This window comes from Coptis chinensis, chromosome 5 (assembly GCF_015680905.1).
Source record: "Coptis chinensis isolate HL-2020 chromosome 5, ASM1568090v1, whole genome shotgun sequence".
Taxonomy (NCBI): domain Eukaryota; kingdom Viridiplantae; phylum Streptophyta; class Magnoliopsida; order Ranunculales; family Ranunculaceae; genus Coptis; species Coptis chinensis.
In genome coordinates this window covers 53,851,724-53,871,364 of record NC_141460.1, presented here as the reverse complement: position 1 = coordinate 53,871,364, position 19,641 = coordinate 53,851,724, and the positions used below count along the sequence as shown (strand labels likewise).

Below are 19,641 nucleotides of genomic sequence, written 5' to 3'. Positions count from 1 at the left end.
CTGGATTTAAGTATTGATACGCCAAATCCTAGTGTAGGCCTCTTTAAACACAATTTATTTTGTTGAGATCAGAACTCTATAGTTAAGCTTACTCTAGTGGGAGCAATCTGAGAATGTATGGTTCCCATGGATTTTTGGGTCCAAAGGCCAAAACAAGCTATTGAATCGATGACTCAGGTGACAATTAAATGGACTTTAGAATGATGCTGGGAGCGAGTGGGTTGATATACTTTTGACAGCACTCTAATCCTAATAATATTGAGAGAAAGGATTATTCACTTTATATCGTGGTTTAGCTATAAAACATACTAGGATTCATGGGGGCCTCCCAGTAATTGAAATGCTTTAATTTGTTCGACTAGTTAAACGTTATTATAGGTCATTTAATTAATTTGAGCTTCCAATCTTACTTTGAGTACAATAAATATCATCATGCATGGTTGATTTAGCAATGTAATATAATGTATCCCAAAGCTTTGGTGTACGCGGCTTGAAGGTGGCTCTCGAAAGCTAAATGGGTAAAATAGTAGAGCGTACCAAGCTCATGGAATTACACCTTATTCCACATATGATAAATCCAAAAGGGAATGTTAATATCATCATAGTTGCTCAATATCCGAATCAACTTAACTTATTAAGTACAAATTGTTAAGAAAATTAAATCAAGATCACTAGTCATTTCCATCACATAATCAGAATTGCAACTTAAAGTCGCAAGTTAATGTACATGTATCAATGTCTTTAATCCACAATCACACCTGCAAAGAGTAAACATTAGGCAACCTACAAAGTAGATGTCTAAGGAAAATTAAAAAATACTGCTTCAAATAGACTTAGAGCTCTTAAAAATGAGTCGACATGTGTAACAATCCAACCCATCCATCCTAACATGCTGATACGGTGCCCACTAAGCAAATGTGAACTAATAAAGACCCAAATATGTATATGTTACCCCTTAAAAATACGTTGTTTAGGCCAATTATGTAATCAATAATGTAGAAAAATAATGGTTTTCTTGCTTTTGCAAGTTTCATCACTTAAATGGTAACATTTCAGCAAAACCAATATTTTAGCATGGAAATATGTTGCTTGGAGATGAAACCCCTCTCACTTGGTCCAAGAGAAGCCTATTAGAAGAAGTCAAAGTCAAAGCCAAGGGTAATTATATATAAACCAAGATGAAGAAAAGCCCACAAGTCCATTAGGGTTTTGGCCCAAAAGGGATTCCTTAATAGCTAAAAAATGTATTGGGGGTATTTTTGTATACTCTACGCATATATGAGTGTAGAGATTCTCCACTATCATTTTATAATTCATTATTTCATTTTTACTAGGTTGTAGCATTTTTTTTTAAGCAACATTCAATACAAAGTTCTTTTGAATCATTTACTTCTTGATCTCATCATTGCATTATAATGAATATTAGGTAATTCTCTCATTTAGAGAGAATGAATGAAACCCCAAGAGGAAGAATGATAGAATACATGTAGCTAATTTAATTGCTTAAGTTTTATGGCATTTATGTGTGTCGAATCAAAAGAGATTTTACTCCACTCATATATAAGCTAGGAGTTTCATGGCATGCATAGAGATATGGTGTCAATGAGGTTCCACATGTTTTGGAGTTTATTATTAGAGATGACAACTCAACTACAAGGGATCATTTATATCTAGATTGTAGTTAATTAGGTATAACAATTAATGTAGTGAAATTTATTCCATTAAACCAATTCTTAGTGGTGACATTCATTCTCTTTTTCTTCTCAACTTATCTTCTTTACATTCAAGTTATTTCATTTCCAAAATCAAATCAACAAACCAAAGATATATTCTCTTCTTCCCCCCCCCACAGAGTTCTCTTCTTGTTTTGTTAAAATTTTCCAACTAGTTTAGAGTGTGATTAACCCCTAAACAATTGCGTTCAAATCAATTCAAGAGGGAAACTCCCCCATCTTCTCCCCCCATTCAATTTTTGTATTATTTTTTCATAAAAAAAAAAAAAAAAAAAAAATCAAAATCATTATTGTTCATGTTTCTGTCAACAGGGTGCACCATACATATTAAGATTTGGAACCAGGAGAACAACATAATGTTGCTGTAGAAATTTGAAGTCAAACCACCATATATACTCCATTCGCAGGCACGGATGGTCAACTCGCGGGAGCAGATTGACCAGCATTGACCAGACTCCAACGTCCTCTTGTCAGCTCACCAGATTCAACCTGTTCCAATTCTTTACCTATATCATGCCACCTATCAGCAGAAACGCATAGTATAATAATTTTAGGATAATATAAAAAATAAAAATAAATAAATAAATAATAGTTTTTAGCAATAGTTAAACTTTTTTGTACTTAAGCCCTTGAAGTAGGAGTGTGCATAAAACTGGTCGAACTAATAAAACCGACTGAACCAAACCAAACCGGTAGGTTTCGGATCGGTTATGTTTATCAATTGGTTCAGTTTGGTTAAGTATATGTGAAAATCGATAGGGTCGGTCCGGTCGTTGGTTTAGTCCAAAATCTTACCCGAACCGACCCGCCATATATAGTATATATTAGAATATACATATTTAAGTGATTTAATTTAAAAACACGTGAAAACCAGTCGGTTCGGGTCGATTAATATCAGTTAAACAGTAATCCAATTGGTTCGGTTTGGGTAACGGTTCGGTTGGATATTAGTTCGGTTTGGTTCGGTTCTAGAAAAATATAAATCGAGAGGATTAATTTGGTCGTTGGTTTAGTCCCAAATCCAACCCGACCCGTGCACACCCTTACCTTGAAGGCAAACTTTGTACATTATTGGGCCTCAATCCCCATTACGCCCGCTTGTGAGTTTCTAAATGTGTGCAATAATTTTTAGATGTAAGTGAGTGGCCTTGACCTAAAAAGTCAATAGCTAAAGGGTCACTCAAGTCAGCCTCCACACCAAGTGCGTGTAAGTACAACTTGGGAAGTACATTTTAAAACCCTTTTCAAATCCCGTGCAAGAGGAGTTCATTGCGTGTTAGTATTAGTTTTTGGTTTTTTGTTGTCAATTTACATTCTCAATCGGACTAAGGGGCAGACTTAGCTCACATAAATGATCACCTAATTCCACTGTACATGGACTAAAATTTTGACTACTCCACCAAGTAACCTTACCCCGAGCAGCAGTGGACGAGATATATCAGCTTGGAAGAGAGCGGGGTTACAACAACGAACACAGATCTAAAGATGGCCAAAATATTTCAGTCTTAGCCACATTAGGAATAAACCCTATTGATAGACATGTTTCTTGGATAATAGTTTGTAGTGCTGTTGCCACTTGCTCTGTGTCACCGAGCAAAGTCCTATCATCGAAGTATCATGCCTGAAGCTCTAACTGACATTCTGAACTGATTTGGATCAGTAATGGATGTATCACTAATGGATGTTACTACGAATGTTTGTTATCTGGTTTTAAGAGATCAGTCAGTGGCACACTAGCTACGAATTCGGGCAAGACTTGTGCGCATCGACCTTGCAACCATAAATAAGTTATGTCATACCTCAACATGCATAATGAGTATTGAGGAGAAAATAAAAAATAACAATCCCATTTATTAGTTTGACCTATCCATATGTATTTTTATTAAAAAGAAATTGTATTTTTGGTTCCTTACAAACAAGTCAACTAACTCTTTTGACAATTAATTAACTATTGAATTGATAATACCAACTTAAGAATTGAAAAATGAAAGAAATACAAAAAAAATACTAACATCTGGAAGACATAAAGCTCTCGGTGTAACATTTGTAAGAATTCGTCTTGACAAATAAAAGAGACGATAATCACAACGGGAAAAAACAGGAGGGTCAAAACCGTCAGTCCAAAATCCTTGATCGATCAATCAATCCTGGTGGTCCGCAAAGAAAGTGTAAAAAAAAAAAAAAAGTCATAAAATAACGCAAATGGAGGCTGCCGCTTATAAAAAAGCCATAATGACCAAGAAATAAAAAAACTGAAAAAACAGAGCATCATCAATTCTGTTTGACAGAGTTTTGAGGAGAAGGTTTTACGTAAATGGAACATGTAGGGAAGAAAGCGTTGTTTAGAGTACCATTGTGTGGACAAGAGATGGAACAGATATCTAGAGATTGTAGCCAATATAGTCTTTCAAATGGTATCCTTCCTTCTCTTGGTGTTAATGCAACGAGTCGTGCTAAACAAAAGTTTCCCAAATTTATTATTTCTCCTCATGATCGTCGTTACAGGTAAAGCTTGTTTTTAGGAAATGAGGCGGTGCAGTTTTTTTTGTTGTTGTTGTTCGTCTTGTTTTGTAAATTGTAAATGGTTGGGCTTCTCTGTTTTTGATATTTTTTGTTTCTTGTGTAATGTGTGTCCATATATATATATATGTGTGTGTGTGTGGTGGTAAAACAATGCTTTTGTGTCTGATTGGATTTATATGTCGAATTTCGAAACCCGTTTCTTTAGAAGCTTTGTTCTTGGGGAGAAGGTTTTTTTAGAATGCATTTTTCAGCTCCTCTAAAAGGAAAAAGAAGGAGAAAAGTTACTTTAGGCATTGTTCAGTGAAATTAGATATTTAAGAAGTAGACTTTGTCATCTTTTTGTTTTTGTTCTTTGCTCCTTTTTTCTTTTCTGGATGTTAGAAGAATTTGTATTTTTTTTGGTTTCATGAAATTTATAATACTTAAATGTAATTTAAAATGGTTCTTGCAGATGCTGGATGCACTTTTTGGTTATTCTGGTACTGTTTACAGCTTGGGTATCTCCATTTGAATTTGGATTCCTTGATAAACCAGAGGGGGGTCTACCAATTGCTGATAATGTTGTTAATGGATTCTTTGCCATCGATATCATTCTAACATTTTTTGTAGCCTATTTTGATAAAAATAAATATGATTACGTTACCGAGCCTAAGAAGATTGCCTGGCATTATGCCACAACCTGGTTGGCTTTTGATGTCATATCGACAATCCCTACTGAACTTGCTCAGAAGATGCTCCCTTCAACTCTTCAAACATATGGCTTGTTCAACATGCTTCGTCTCTGGCGTCTTAGAAGAGTTAGTGCTATGTTTGCCAGGTAAAGGATGATTAAATGTGGAGAATTATTAGTTTTAAAGGAAGATTTAGAAGTTAACATCTTACCTATTATAAATTTGAAAGCTATTTTGTTCCTTAAAGAGTGACTTGGCTTTCTGACACTTATTCACCTCTTTTCCTTTTTCCTCAACAGATGGGAGAAGGATAAGAACTTCAACTACTTTTGGGTTCGATGTGTGAAGCTTATTTGTGTGAGTGTCCTAAGTTCCTAAAATTGCTTGGTTGTTTAGAAAGCTCCTTAACCATCAATTCCCTCTCTAATTAGGTTGGGTTGCTCTTGTAGGTCACTCTATTTGCAGTTCACTGTGCTGGGTGTTTCTATTATTTAATCGCTGCGAATTACCATGACCCTTCAAAGACATGGATTGGTGCATCAATGGGAAAAGACTTCCATCATCAAAGCATATGGATTCGTTATGTGACGTCAATGTACTGGTCTATCACAACTCTTACAACTGTTGGCTATGGTGATCTGCATGCTCAAAATACAAGGGAGATGATTTTTGACATCTTCTACATGCTTTTCAATCTTGGACTAACTGCATATCTTATTGGAAATATGACAAATTTGGTTGTCCATGGGACCAGTAGAACTAGAAAATTTGTGAGTATTCCTTCTTGCTTGTTGTCCATATTTGATTTAAAGCAACGAGAAGAATAAAATGCTATCTTACCCAATTTGTGACTCCATAGTTTTTTTTCCACCTTATGTGCGGAACTATAGAGGGATACAATTCAAGCTGCTACCGGGTTTGCACAAAGGAACAAACTCCCAGACAGATTGCGAGAACAGATGCTTGCACACTTATGTTTGAAGTACAGAACAGATTCAGAGGGTCTGCAACAGCAAGAGACACTTGATTCTCTTCCTAAAGCCATCCAATCAAGTATTTCGCATTTTCTCTTCTTTCCTGTTGTTGAGATGATATACTTGTTCAAAGGGGTATCAAAAGACTTGCTTTTCCAGCTGGTATGTTGTGAAAACCATTTATTTATCAAATATAAGATTTTGCTATGTTAATGTGTTCAAAGCTTACCTAGGCATCTTGATTTGCAGGTCTCAGAGATGAAAGCTGAATATTTCCCTCCTAAAGAAGATGTAATTTTACAGAATGAAGCACCTACAGATTTCTATTTACTGGCCAGTGGTGCTGTGGTAAATTCTGAGCTTCTCGTTTTAGTATCAAATTTATAAGTTATAGAACGATACAACTATGAATGAATTTCAATTCACCACCGTGCTTATAAGCTTCTTAGCTTATGCCTGTTTTTCTGTACATTGTATAATTTTCCGATTTTCTTTTAGTGGTTATACATATTATCATTGTCATAATACTTAAAAATTGACTCTTACAAGCAATGGCATGGATCCTGAGATAACCCTACTAACTACCCCCCCTCGGTCTCCTCATCATGTCCTATATTCCATGTGCAAAGTGTGATAGAGCAAAAAGACACAGTCTAAACATACAAAATACCCTTCATAAAGCAGGGACCAAAAGGCACATGTTCAATGAGTACACTGGCTCAAAAGACTAAAGAATGAAGCGTCAGAGAATTGGTTGAAACTACTAGAGCTTAATGTTTTAAAAGAGAGGGCCATTCTACCATGGTCTGCTCAAATTATAACTGCAATTCGAGATAGCCTACTAACCAATGCCATATCAATTCATCAAATACTTGTTGTCAAATGTTATATCGTTAAGTATAATTGTTCAAATTGGAGTACAAAGTTGATTTTCTCGTAATTCAAGTGAATATTGGTATTTGATATGTGCATTTTCTCTGCAGGATATTTTGAATATGACAGATAAAGAAGATGTAAGTTCGTCACTGCAATATCCACAAACAGAATTTCTTTAGATTTGAACTCTTTTGTAAGCCTCAATAATGTGAACAATTAGATTAACTGGTTGTTAATTTCAGGTTGTAGGAGAGGTGAGAGCAGCGGATATCTGTGGTGAGATTGGTGTGCTTTGTTACAAGCCACAACCATATACAATTCGTACAAAACGGCTGAGTTTGCTGTTGCGCTTGAACCGGACTTCATTCTTGAATATAGTCCAGGCCCATGTTGGGGATGGAACCATTATCATGAACAATCTCCTTCAGGTTATCTTATATAACTTTCTTAGAAAAGGATAAAAAGATGTATAAATATCATTTGAAATTAGGGAAGCATGCTGAACATTTTCATATTCTGTACTGATGGGTACAATATGCAAACCTCAATGATTTAGACCTGTTAGACTCACAAAAAGTTGGATGGTGCAGCATTTGAAAGGATCGACGGATCCCAAATTGGAAGAATTTTTAATGGAGACAGAGAACATGCTAGCCCGTGATAGGGTGGACCTCCCAGTCAGTCTGTGCTTTGCAGCGAGTAAAGGAGACGAACGTCTTTTACACAAGCTACTCAACCAAGATTGGTACCCGAATGAAGTAGATGACAATGGACAAACTGCTCTGGTGTGTGAACTTCTTCTGTATAGTCTTGATTTCTTTGATTCCATATATTATTTTTTGTGTTTATTCATTTTTATTCTGTTTGACTAATCCAGCATATAGTGGCATCTAAAGGAAGCGAAAGTTGTGTCAGTCTTTTACTAGATTATGGGGCCAATCCCAATAGCAAAGGTATGTTCTTATTAAATCACATTACTTAAATACTCCTGTCTTAATATTTTTCTTGTGAAAATGTGTACATGTCCCGAAATGGTATGTAGGCATGTAGTTAAGTTAGTTATAGATTTTCCCCTATTTTTTCTGTAGTTTAAGCTATAAAAGATACACCTGTAATTAACTCTTTCCGAAAATTTCAATTGCTTTGAATCTTCACATTTAAAAAGGAAGCCAAGGTAACTTCGTCCATTTTAAAGCTTCTATATTTTCCTTTGAAAGTGACCCTTGTGCCAAAAGTCTCTGTTATTTTTTATCTTATTTTATGATTTTTCTGTATGATATTTCTTTGTTTTGGATGAACAAGACATTTGTTCAAATTAGCTTAAGGATAGTTGGTCCCCCTAGAACTAGTTTATTTATTAAAGAGTCTCAATAAGTGAAGCAGATAATTGTTGCTTAGTTTATACATCAATTATTCTTGATGTCTGTTGACTTCCCTTCGATTGCACATTATTATTTGATTTATGGAGAGAAATTACAGTTCGGGCGCACTTTAAAATACCATTTGGGGCGCACTTCTCTGTTGCTTTAAAGTTATATAGAAATCTTAGTTGGCTCCAATTAAGTAATACATTATATAATAATTCTTTCTTGCAACGATTATAGTTTCAACTACAATATTATCTATGCTACCCTTTCTGACAATTATCCATGTGACAGTGTTAAAATTAAAGAATCTGAAATTGAACTTGTCTTATCTGTTAGCCTTGCCCCTCTCTCAAGCTTGGTTAGTCTTTTAGTAAACTACAAGCAGCATTATCCGTACTTTTTTTTTTAAATATTTCCGTAGTCAATGGAATTACTCTTGTAACCCAATATGTCAACCCACTCTTGGTACTATATTATAAATCTTGTTGATGTATACATTGTTATTGCGATTAATGGATTTGTTTCGTTAAAAGCATGAGGATCAAAATTTGTCCAGAAGAAGTTACATTCGTGTATTTACCACTTGGTGATGTAGCTTGTTACTAAATTGACTCTGTTGACTATTCCTTTTGGTACAGATTTAGAAGGCAAAGTTCCTCTCTGGGAAGCAATTGTTGGAAATCACAAAAGTGTGATAAATTTGTTGTTAAACAATGGAGCAAACATTTCTTCGGGCGATTTGGGTCAATTTGCTTGCATTGCTGCTGAACAAAATAGTTTGGACTTGCTAAAGGACATACTACATTATGGAGGGGATGTCAAGCTACCTAAGAGAGATGGATATACTGCACTTCATGTTGGAGTTACGGAAGGGAATGTTGAAATAGTCAAATTTTTGTTAGACCATGGGGCAGATATTGACAAACCCAGCAATGATGGCTGGACTCCAAGAAGTCTTGCAGAGCAGCAGGCTCATGAAGAGATAATAGCACTCTTCCAAGCCAAAGAAGAGATCAAACACCAATCCTCGGGTATAGTTCATGTGCCAATGAAGAGAGTTATTGCGAAATTTAAGAGTGAGCCTTCAATGCGTCCTCACTCTCCCGAAGGTACACCTATGACAGGGATTTGGGGAGATAGCCGCCGAAGACGCAAGACAAGCAACTTCCATAATTCGATCTTTGGGATGATGTCAGCTGCCCAGGCAGGTGATAAGGGGACGCTTACTACTACGAACTCATTGAATCGTGGTATCCATGGGAATTACTCATCCAGAGTCACTATTAGTTGCCCAGAGAAGGGGGATGCTACTGGAAAGCTTGTACTCCTCCCAGGTTCCTTGCAAGAACTACTTGAGCTTGGTACTAAAAAGTTTGGAATCACGGTCAGTAAAGTTCTTACCAACGAACGAGCCGAAATTGATGATGTAGAATTGATTAGAGATGGTGATCATCTTATTCTTGTTAGTGATAGTATCGATGATGAACATTCACCTAATAGTGTAATTGAGGTTCGAAGTTTCTAGATGATAGAAATCTTTTTCTTCCTTTTCTTTGTTCTTAAGCGACTAAAGCTAATCTGCCAATTACTTCTTGCTGGTTTTCCACATATTAACATTCAGCTGAGCAGGACAAGAGTGTGCTCTCAAGTCGCTTTTGCTTGCCGTGTACATAATTTTATCCTGGGATTCAAGTACGAAGGAAGAGGTGGTTCTGTTTTAGCATACAGGGAACTGAAAACGCATTCAAATGCTAGGTGGAAGTACACTGTTTAGTGAAAAGAGCGTAAAAATATGCTGACTGGAACGATGGAGATGGTTCTAGAACTTTGAAAGATCTTTCTATTGAACTCAAATGCTCAATCCCAGACTTTGGTATTTGGTCTCATTCAAGTGTTCTTCTCTTATATTTTACTAGAATGGTGCACGTGCTATGCACGTTTTTATATCTCCTCTCATCCTACCATTTCTCTCTCTTCCACGTGTCCATCAAAAGCCCCCAACAACTTTTCTCTCTTTTAGATAGGGGTAAATTAGGTAAATAAATAAAAAATAGAGGGGCAAATAACAAATGACGAAGTAACCAAGAGTTACATAAAAAATTAATAAACTACTGTTGCGGGACTGTAGCTAACAGTCGCGTTCTTTAAAGTATTTTAGATATAAGAAAATTTGACCACCTTGAATGGAGCAGTTTCCTGAAAGCCTATGCTATTGAAGTGATTATGGGTCAGATCATGGACCACTTTTCTGGGAGTTAGTAAAATTCAAGTCTAATTGGGTCATAGGAGTGATCCAGGGCACATTATGTGTGTGCTCTCTTCGAGGAATTAATTTTTCAGAACTTAATTTGCTCGATATTACAGTTTTGCGTGCCAGTGCCTCAAAATAGTTTGTTCTTGAAATTGGTACATTTATCATATATGGACTGTGAACAAAAAGGGCGAGAATGAGATCTGCAGTGCCAGATAGCTTAGTTGGTGAAGCCTTTGGATAATATGATATTAGAGGTGTGGTGTTTCGAACCCGCCAGCATATCCTCCCTTTTTCGGAAGGAAATATGTATTTCAGGGCTTCCAAATTCGAGCGGCGAAAATACCATTTGAAAAAAGAAAACTATCGTAAATAATTGACAATGGACACCAATCTAAACTACTTTAATTGCGTCCGAGTAGAGGGAGAGCTTCTCTCTATGGGGAAATAGCATCTATTTTTAAAAGTAAGAGGGCGCACACCCTCCAATTCAGTGCAACTCGAGGCCTCTTCCCATTCAATGGACCATATCCTCCGTTTGTATAGATTATTTATGATTTGTTTCTGGAATTTTGCTCACGTGTATAAGTAACAATATATATGGATTGATAGATTTAGGAATTTGAAACTCTATATATATCATTTTGTAATATGTAGAAATCAATCAAGTAAATATTTTCATAATTTTATTCTCATTCTATTATGGTATCAGCCTAAATACGATCCAACACTCTAACCATAGCTGCTCTAAGCTTTCACCTCTTCTCAATTCTCAATGGCCGAACTCATCAACACCAATACCAATGCTGACTCTTCTCTAGGATCCGATGATTCTTTCTTTGTGCACCATTCCGATAGCCCCACGGCTGTTCTAGTGTCCCCTATGTTATCACGTGACAATTATCCTACATGGTTACGATCTATCTCGATCTAGAGCATTTCCAGCAAAAAATAATTTTGGTTTTGTCAATGGCTCCATCACACCACCCACTACTCCCAAAGAGAAAGCAAAGTGATCACGATGTGATGATCTAGTTGCTTCATGGATTCTCAATTATGTTCTCTATGCCGACTCTGCATCTGAAATCTGGAAAGATTTGGGTGACTGTTTCTCACAGACTAACCCACCCAAGGTTTTTCAACTGAAGGACTCAGTCACTCTACTCAAACATGACAACTGTCCGGTATTTGTTTACTTCACTATACTTAAATCCTTATGGGATGAATTAAGTTCTCTGTCTACTATTCCTGTTTGCACTTGTGGTCATGCATCCGTTTTTGCCAAAGAGATTGAAGATGGTCGTTCCATGAAATTCATGCAAGGCCTCAATGATTGTTTTAAATCCATTCGCAGTCAGATTCTCTTAATGGATCATTTTTCTCGTATGTCCAAAATTTATTCTTTGATCCGACAGGAAGAAAAACAACAAGCAATTCATGCACTATCTTTTCCTTCTGCTCCAGACACTGCTGCCCTGAGTACTACTCATTTTAAAAGGCCCAATTGGGCTCCTTCTAAGAAACCTAGACAATACAATTCTCATTTCTCAGCCAAGCAACAGTGGTACAAAACTTGCTAAAGGGTGCATGCCCTCTAATTCAGTGCAATTCGAGGGCACACGCCCCTTCTCATCACGCCCCTTTTGTGATCATTGCAATAGGGTTTGACATCATATTTGTACTTGTTATAAACTGCATGGCTATCCCTCAAAGACTGCTCAAGCCAATTCAGTTGCCACAGACTTCAATCCTCCAATTTTCGCCACAGAACAATACAACAAAATTCTAAGTCTGTTTGATTTAGGTAGCACCACTTCACACGCAAACCTGACAGGTATTTATCTATCGTGTTTCTCTAAATCCATATGGATCATCAATTCTGGTGCTACAAATTATGTTTGCTCATCGTTAAGTCTTTGTTTCTCATTATAAAGCTTGTCCAAAACATTCCACTCTTAAACTTCCGGATGGAACAGATCATTTAATCACTCATATTGGTAGTATGATTCTTTCGATCTCCTCTATTGCGTCTCGACAATGTTTTGTTTGTTCTCACCTTTCATTTTAATTTGCTTTCTATTAGTGAACTAGTCAAGTCTCATCCTATCTCTGTCACGTTCACTAATGATTCTTGCATTTTTCAGGACCAGTTATTGAATAAGAAGATTGGATTGGGACGGCTTAATGGGGGACTCTATCATCTTCAGTTAGCTTCAGTTTGCTCTTTCCACCACTCCACCATAAATAATTTATGGCACTGTCGATTAGGCCATCTCTCTTCCACTCCTTTGCAGATTTTAGCTAAGCAATTTTCTTTTATTTCTAGTTCCAATAATGATACTTGTCATATATGTCCGCAAGTTTATAAGCTAACACATTTATCTTTTTTCAAAAGTTCAATAAAAACTATTCGACCTCTTCAAATGATTCATTGTGATATTTGCGGTCTCTTTCATTTACCATCATATTCAAATGCTCGTTTTTTCTTAACTATTGTCGATGATTTTAGTCGTGCTACATTAATTTATCTTATGACTGTCAAATCTGAAACTGCCATGCATGGTTTGATCCATACTTAATTTCATTCTAAAATTCATTCGCTCATATCTGGCCATGACAACATTGATGACCAATTTTATGAAATCCAAGTCCTTCGATCCGACAATGGATCTGAATTTATATCCCACACCATAGTACAAAATATCAGGATATATGTGTTTATCAATACTCAATTTCTTGATATATATCATGGATATATCCCCCTCTTTGTGAATATTTTATATTATTTGATATGCAAATATCGTGGGTATATCTAAAATATCGACAAATATCATAAATATTGTGGATATTTCTTGATATATCACGATATATCATTTATATTTATTTGAAATATAATAGTAAATATTAAATAAAATTGTTATCTAAACAAAATATCGCCAAATATCCCCAAATATCCTAAAATATCGAAAATATCATAAATATCGTCGAAATATCACTGATACTTGCAATTGTATATATCTCTAAACTTATTGCGATATTTATGTATCTTTTGCTAAAATCTCGATATTTATCACGATATTTCACGATATATCGTGATATTTTTGTTACTATATCACACACTATGCAATAATCTCCAAACATGGGGTTATCCACCAACGTAGTTGCGTTGCCACCCCCCAACAAAACGATATTGCTGAAAGAAAACACCGCCACTTACTTAATGTCGCATGAGCATTACATTTTTAGACTCATCTCCCATTTTCTTTCTGATGTGAGTGGATTCTCACCGCAGGTTATATCATTAACAAATTTCCTAACCCCTTATTAAATTGCAAATCACCTCATGAGATTTTGTTTACAACACCACCTACTATTACACATTTTCGTGTTTTTGGTTGCTTATGTTTTGCTCACAACACCTCTATTAAAAATAAATTTGATCAAAGAGGTAAACTTGACATCTTCATTGGATATCCCTATGCTCAAAAAGGATATTGCATTTATGATTTTTCTTCAAATGTTTTTTTTACATCCCGTGACGTACTTTTCCATGAAGCTGTTTTCCTTTACAAACACTTCTCTTCCACACCATCAGACCTACATGTTCATCCTTTACCTATCCAAGACAATGACACTTTTGAATTTCCATCTCCTACACCTGTCGCTCCTACAGTAAGGGGGCGCACGCCCCTTCTCTCTAGTTGATCTTTTTCCACAATCATCTCCACCACCCACACCCTTAGCACCTCCTCCAGCACCACCTGCACCTTTGGAACCTTCTCAGGCACCACCACTCCATCTCCCTACATCCCCTTGATCTACTAAAGTGTGAAACCCTCCACCACTTCTCATCAAATATTATCATTGTCCTGCTCTCACTAAGGCACCTAAAGTCCCTTATTCAGCCAACCTCATCCAATCGGACTCTAAGGTAACAACGTCTTCTACTCTATATCCTATGGCTTTATATGTTTTTGACACTAATTTTTCTACTTGTCATAAAGTTTTATTTTTTTTCTAAAGTGTCTTCTTCAATTGTCGTCCCTACAATTTTTCTTAAGTTGTCAAAATTCTAGAATGGCGAGCTGCTATGGCTACTGAAATTGCAGCCTTAGAAAAAAATAACACATGGACTCTTATTCCATTATCATTTCATCATAAGTCTATTGATTGTAAATGAGTTTTCAAGATCAAATATCATTCAAATGACTCCATTGAGCGTTACAAAGCTCGTCTTGTTGGTAAATGCTACAACTAGATTGAAGGACGAGACTATCATGGCACTTTTGCTCTTGCTGCAAAATTAGTCACTGTCCGATTACTTCTCTCTATTGCTGATATCAGAAATTGGGTCCCTTCATCAATTGGATGTCCACAATGCTTTTCTCCAAGGCGATTTAGATGAAACTGTATACATGACTTTACCTTATGGCTTTGTCAAACAAGGGGAGCACAGGGTCTGTCGCCTTAATAAGTCCTTATACGGACTCAAATAGACTTCTCGGCAATGGTTTGCCAAACTACCTACCACTCTTATCACCACAGGATTCGCCCAGTCCAAGTCTGATTATTCTCTATTCACCAATATTCCTGGCTCTAATTCTACATTTGTTCTTGTTTATGTGGACAACATACTAATCACCAGTAACAATCCATCTATCATTCAGAACTTGAAGCATTTTTTAGAAGCAAAATTCTATATCAAGGATTTGGGACATCTAAAATATTTCTTGGGTATCGAAGTGAGAAAGATTATTCCTTACGCAGTGCAAATGTCTCTTGGACATTTTATCGAATTGTGGTACCACTAGTGGTCGCATTTCTGAGTTCCCTATGGAATAGAACATCAATCTTAATACAAATGATGGCACATTACTTCAGGGTACGGTCCTACAGTCTAACGTCGCCTGATTGGGCGCCTCCTATATTTCACGGTTACATGACCATATATAACCTAGCTATTATGTTCATTTTCTCAGTTGTTTCATGCAGCCCCTGTAGACTCCACATTGTATACTCCTCTATCTTAAAGGTTCAATCAACAAAGAGATTCTATTATCAGCTACTAGTTCTTTACACATCTCTGGCTTCTATGACTCTTGTTGGGCTGGTTGCCTTATCACTCATCGTTCTACTAGTGATTATTGTACTTTCCTTGGTTCTAGTCCTATCTCATGGAAATCAAAGAAGCAGAGCACAATGCCACGTTCTTTCGCAGAAGCTGAATATAGATCCATGGCGACCCTTGCCAGTGAATTTCAATGGTTGAAGTATCTTCTGAATGACTTAGGCATATCTCACTCTTCTCCGATAACCATTGTAGGGGATTTTTCGAGTTTTCCCTGATCTTCCTTTGTACCTTGTGATCTTGGAACCTTTGAAAGAATGGAGATAGGATGAGATGATTGTGAGTTCAGGGTTGAACCGTCTGATGGCTGCCTACGTATCTCCTTGTTTATTATGGAGAATCAAACCCTATCTTTGCGTAGTTCCTAAGAGCGAAATCCCTATGGTTTATATAGGAAGAGCTTCGAGAGTCCTAGGGTTAGGGTTATCTTCACCGTTTGTGAGTTCCCTTCCATCTTTGGACTCTATCTTCCTATTAAGAATTCCCTCTTTATAGAAGTCTGAATCTAGACCATATCTTTATGAGAGGTAAGTTTCCTTGTTGATTATAATGTCCCATCGTGTATGGGAAGATTATATCTAAAAGGTAACTCCTAAGATATGTCTTCACGATTCTTTCCTTATCATCAAAGATCACCATCTTCAGTTCTTTTCTGTTCAGGAACTGTCTACATCATTTCCTAACGACTGGGTAAGTGTTATGTTGGAAGGCAGTCAGTCATGTGCCTTGCACATGTCCACTAAACACTCGTGCTACACACGAGATTACTTACTCACAGAACTAATCTGATTGTTCTCGTCTCATTCTGGACATCTATAGTCTTAGGTTATTTCCCATACACGTGTCATCTGTTCAGTAACGGGAAATCCCCCTACAGATCCCCCCTCTCGTGCCATCTAGCACGTGGGCGCTTGAAGCGACGCTGCTTTTGGCACGAGAATCCTTTTTCCAAAACTATTGTTAGGAACTGCTGACGTACCCAACTAATTAAGGCTCTGAAAAGACAGCTCGAACAAACACGCCATTTCCCGAAAAAGGTAATAATAGCAGTTCAATCCCGAAAAGATGCATCGCTTGGGCTCATCCTAACCGTTCATCTTATCTGTATATAAGAGATCTGGTGAGAGAACTTACATTATCTCTTCTGCTACCTTTTTTCATACTGAACCTTTTGATCTCCCGCTAGAGTTTAACCAAAACTTGAAACTTTTTCTCTCTTCCGATCATGAATCCCAACTGGTCGCTTATAAACTTCGGAGATCTTTCCTCTTTGGAATAGATCCGTGAGAAGTTTCACATCCCTGAAGATATCAGACTGGAGTGGGGGAGATTATCTGATGAGTTGGCCTACAAGGAGGTGGCGCTCATCACCATTGGTCAACTTAGGGCCGAACTTACTCTTCCCCTCCACCCATTACTACGAGAGTGTTTGATTCACTTTAATCTTGCTCTTGGTCAGGCAGCACCCTTGTTTTACAGAACTGTTATGTACTCTGCCCTTCTCGCCAAGAGATATGGATTTGCTCTCAACCGTTGGGTGTTCGGTTACTTTTATGAGGTTCGGCGTATTCGAGACCAATCGTACTATTACCTCATGACCAGAGACAAGAATTCTCCGATCGTCTTTTTTTAGGGGAAGTAGAGTGACAAAGGCTGGGCTGATCTTCACCTTCATGTATTGGGTGATGCTTAGGATATTCGCCCCTCTAATGACGATGGTGAGCCCATAGGAATTCATGTGCCCAGAAAGCACACCCATGCTCCAACCAGTAAGTTGTCCTACTTAGGTACTTTATAACTTGATATAGGATTCTTTTGCCTGAGTATTGATAAGAGCCCAAAACTGTAGTTTTAACCCTGTAACAGTCATACTGTTAGACCAATTATGTGAGTAATAATTAAGAGTTAATACTGATTACGTGTTTTTATGCATTCCAGGCTTCAAAGTCCATTATGTGCAGAAATGTACGACTTTAGCGAGATAACGGAGCAAAGGTCGGTTGCTAAGGAGTTCTGTGATTAAAGGCCAAGATTCAAGAAGACAAAGCCTTTCTAAAGCCCGGTCAAAAGCTGAAAAGTCGACGCGGGCAGAAACAGCACTCAAAGTCACCAGAACTTCCGAAGGCCGTATCTTTGGACTCAGACCTCGGAATTGGGCCTATCTTATGTCAAAACGACCGGCTTGGAAAGAGCTTTTCAATGGTCTAAGCCTTGACCCAATTAGAGGAGCATAAGTGGACGAAAAGTCTATTGAAGCCAACTGTAGCTGAAGAGGCCTTTTTGGACTGAAAGAATTGGGTTTTGGGCATGATTCTCTAGCCCAAAACATGGCTCCAAGCCCATGCACGATTTTTGGATCTAAAAACTTATAAAAAAAAAAAGCTTAGCTCTTGGTTAATGATAGCTAGTTAGACCTAAAACAATAGATAATTCTAGATCTAGTTTTCATTAATTAAATTGTTTTAGATTAAACTCTTAGAATCATTGTTCTTAATTAGTTTAATAAATAAAATAGCTATTTGTCAATTTCGATTTTGTCATTTCAAATTATAGATCTAGTTTTAATTCTTGTTGATTATCATTTCTAAGTTGTTAAATTAGATTGAAGTATTGTTAGTTAAATTAGTCAAATTAGAATTTTGATATGATGTTTAGTTATAATAATATGGGAAATGATGGTTTGATGAATCAAGGCTAAACTTCCATTAGAGGGGTTGATGAAGCCTTGATGAAAGCTTAGTTGTATAAGTGTAGAATCGTTGTAGAGTCTATTCCATTCTAGAAGGTCGTGTTTCGCCATGAGAATGGGTAAACGACCTCACATGCTAGTTATAATTGATAGAAATGCCATGTTAATTAGGGATTAGAACGAGCAATCCATTACAGTAAGAACGTAAGGATTGGATTACAACAGTCTATGCTAGGTGATTAAGTTGGATTCGAAGTGGAATCAATTCCCTTCTAATTCTTTATTCTAGATTCACATTCAGTATTCAGTATCATTTCGTTATTCGTAACTTGTTAATTTCATTCACCTCGTAGTATAGAATTCCCATCGTAAACCTCTCATTAGACTTAAGACCGATTGATTAAACTAGGAAATCATTCCATGCTAGAGAACTAGGAGTGGAACGAATTTGTTACTCCACTCTATTTCGATACAATTGAGAGTAGAAAACTTGATAAATATAGACTCGTAATAAGTTTTAGTTTACTTACATTTTGAGTTTCATCGTTCATTACGTAGGTAAATGAACTTTTATCATTTATCAAATGGCGCCGCTGCCATCTTAGTTTCACTTTAGCATTGTTTTCATAGTATAATTAGTCATTTTTTAAGTCCCATTAAACCCACCGTTGTTTGATTCATACTGTGGTTGTCCGTTTCAACGTTGAAAAGTTCCGCGAAAAATTACACTGAGAGCACCAAGGCCAAACGGGAGCTGCGCTTCAAACACTGGAACCTTAAAAGCGACCACCTAAAAATCTGTAACTTGAAGTTACACGGAGCGCGACCGCGCCCTAAGCTAAATTTTTCCGGATTTCTACAGGTTTGTTTCGAACTTTGATTTTTTAAGTTTTTCAATGTTCTAACTTGTTATTTACACTGAACACGCGTAAACAAGACGCTATTCATAAGCGAAGCAAGGACGCTATTAGGTATTCCTTTCTTCCATACCTCGCATCTCCAGTTAGAGGTTTATACTAATATATCAAGATTGTTTGGAGTGTTGTTGTGTTTAGACTTAGACTTGCATGAGATTAAGGTCTGGTCGGAGAAAAACACCGAACGTAATTAACCGTCAACGTCAACAAACAAATCTATCGAGTATACCAATCACTACACCTCTAGCTACTATCCCAACAACCACACCTGACATAATGGCTGAAGAAAGAGAGACTCATCTCTCCGACTTTTACAAAGCCTTGAGCGATAGCCCTAAATCTTGCATCGTTCTAGCAGACCCAGTGGGGGATTTTCGAATTCCCCCAAATATATTTAATTTGTTACCCGTTTTCCATGGTTTAGACCATGAAAAACCTTACCAACACATGCGTAGGATTGAACAAGTCCTTACAACATTCCATCATCCTACGGTTGGTGCGGAACAAATTAA

At 37.0% G+C, this 19,641-nt stretch overlaps 1 protein-coding gene across 1 annotated transcript; it reads left to right on the top strand.

Annotated features, from left to right (window-relative positions):
* The first annotated feature begins 3,712 nt into the window (after positions 1–3,712).
* On the top strand, positions 3,713–9,702 carry LOC147497952 (potassium channel AKT1-like). The gene is made up of 11 exons (XM_086560197.1): positions 3,713–4,238; positions 4,708–5,073; positions 5,227–5,284; positions 5,377–5,697; positions 5,818–6,063; positions 6,151–6,249; positions 6,885–6,914; positions 7,020–7,205; positions 7,368–7,562; positions 7,655–7,730; positions 8,783–9,702. The coding sequence occupies exons 1-11, from the start codon at positions 4,048–4,050 to the stop codon at positions 9,667–9,669; spliced, it is 2,655 nt and encodes an 884-aa protein (XP_086416323.1). The 5' UTR covers positions 3,713–4,047; the 3' UTR covers positions 9,670–9,702.
* The last annotated feature ends 9,939 nt before the right edge of the window (positions 9,703–19,641 follow it).

Coding starts and splice junctions, on each gene's coding strand:
- LOC147497952 (XM_086560197.1), top strand. CDS start 4,048: ATGGAACATGTAGGGAAGAAAGCGTTGTTTAGAGTACCATTGTGTGGA. Junction 7,563..7,654: donor ACAATGGACAAACTGCTCTG/GTGTGTGAACTT, acceptor TGACTAATCCAG/CATATAGTGGCATCTAAAGG. Junction 7,731..8,782: donor GGCCAATCCCAATAGCAAAG/GTATGTTCTTAT, acceptor CTTTTGGTACAG/ATTTAGAAGGCAAAGTTCCT.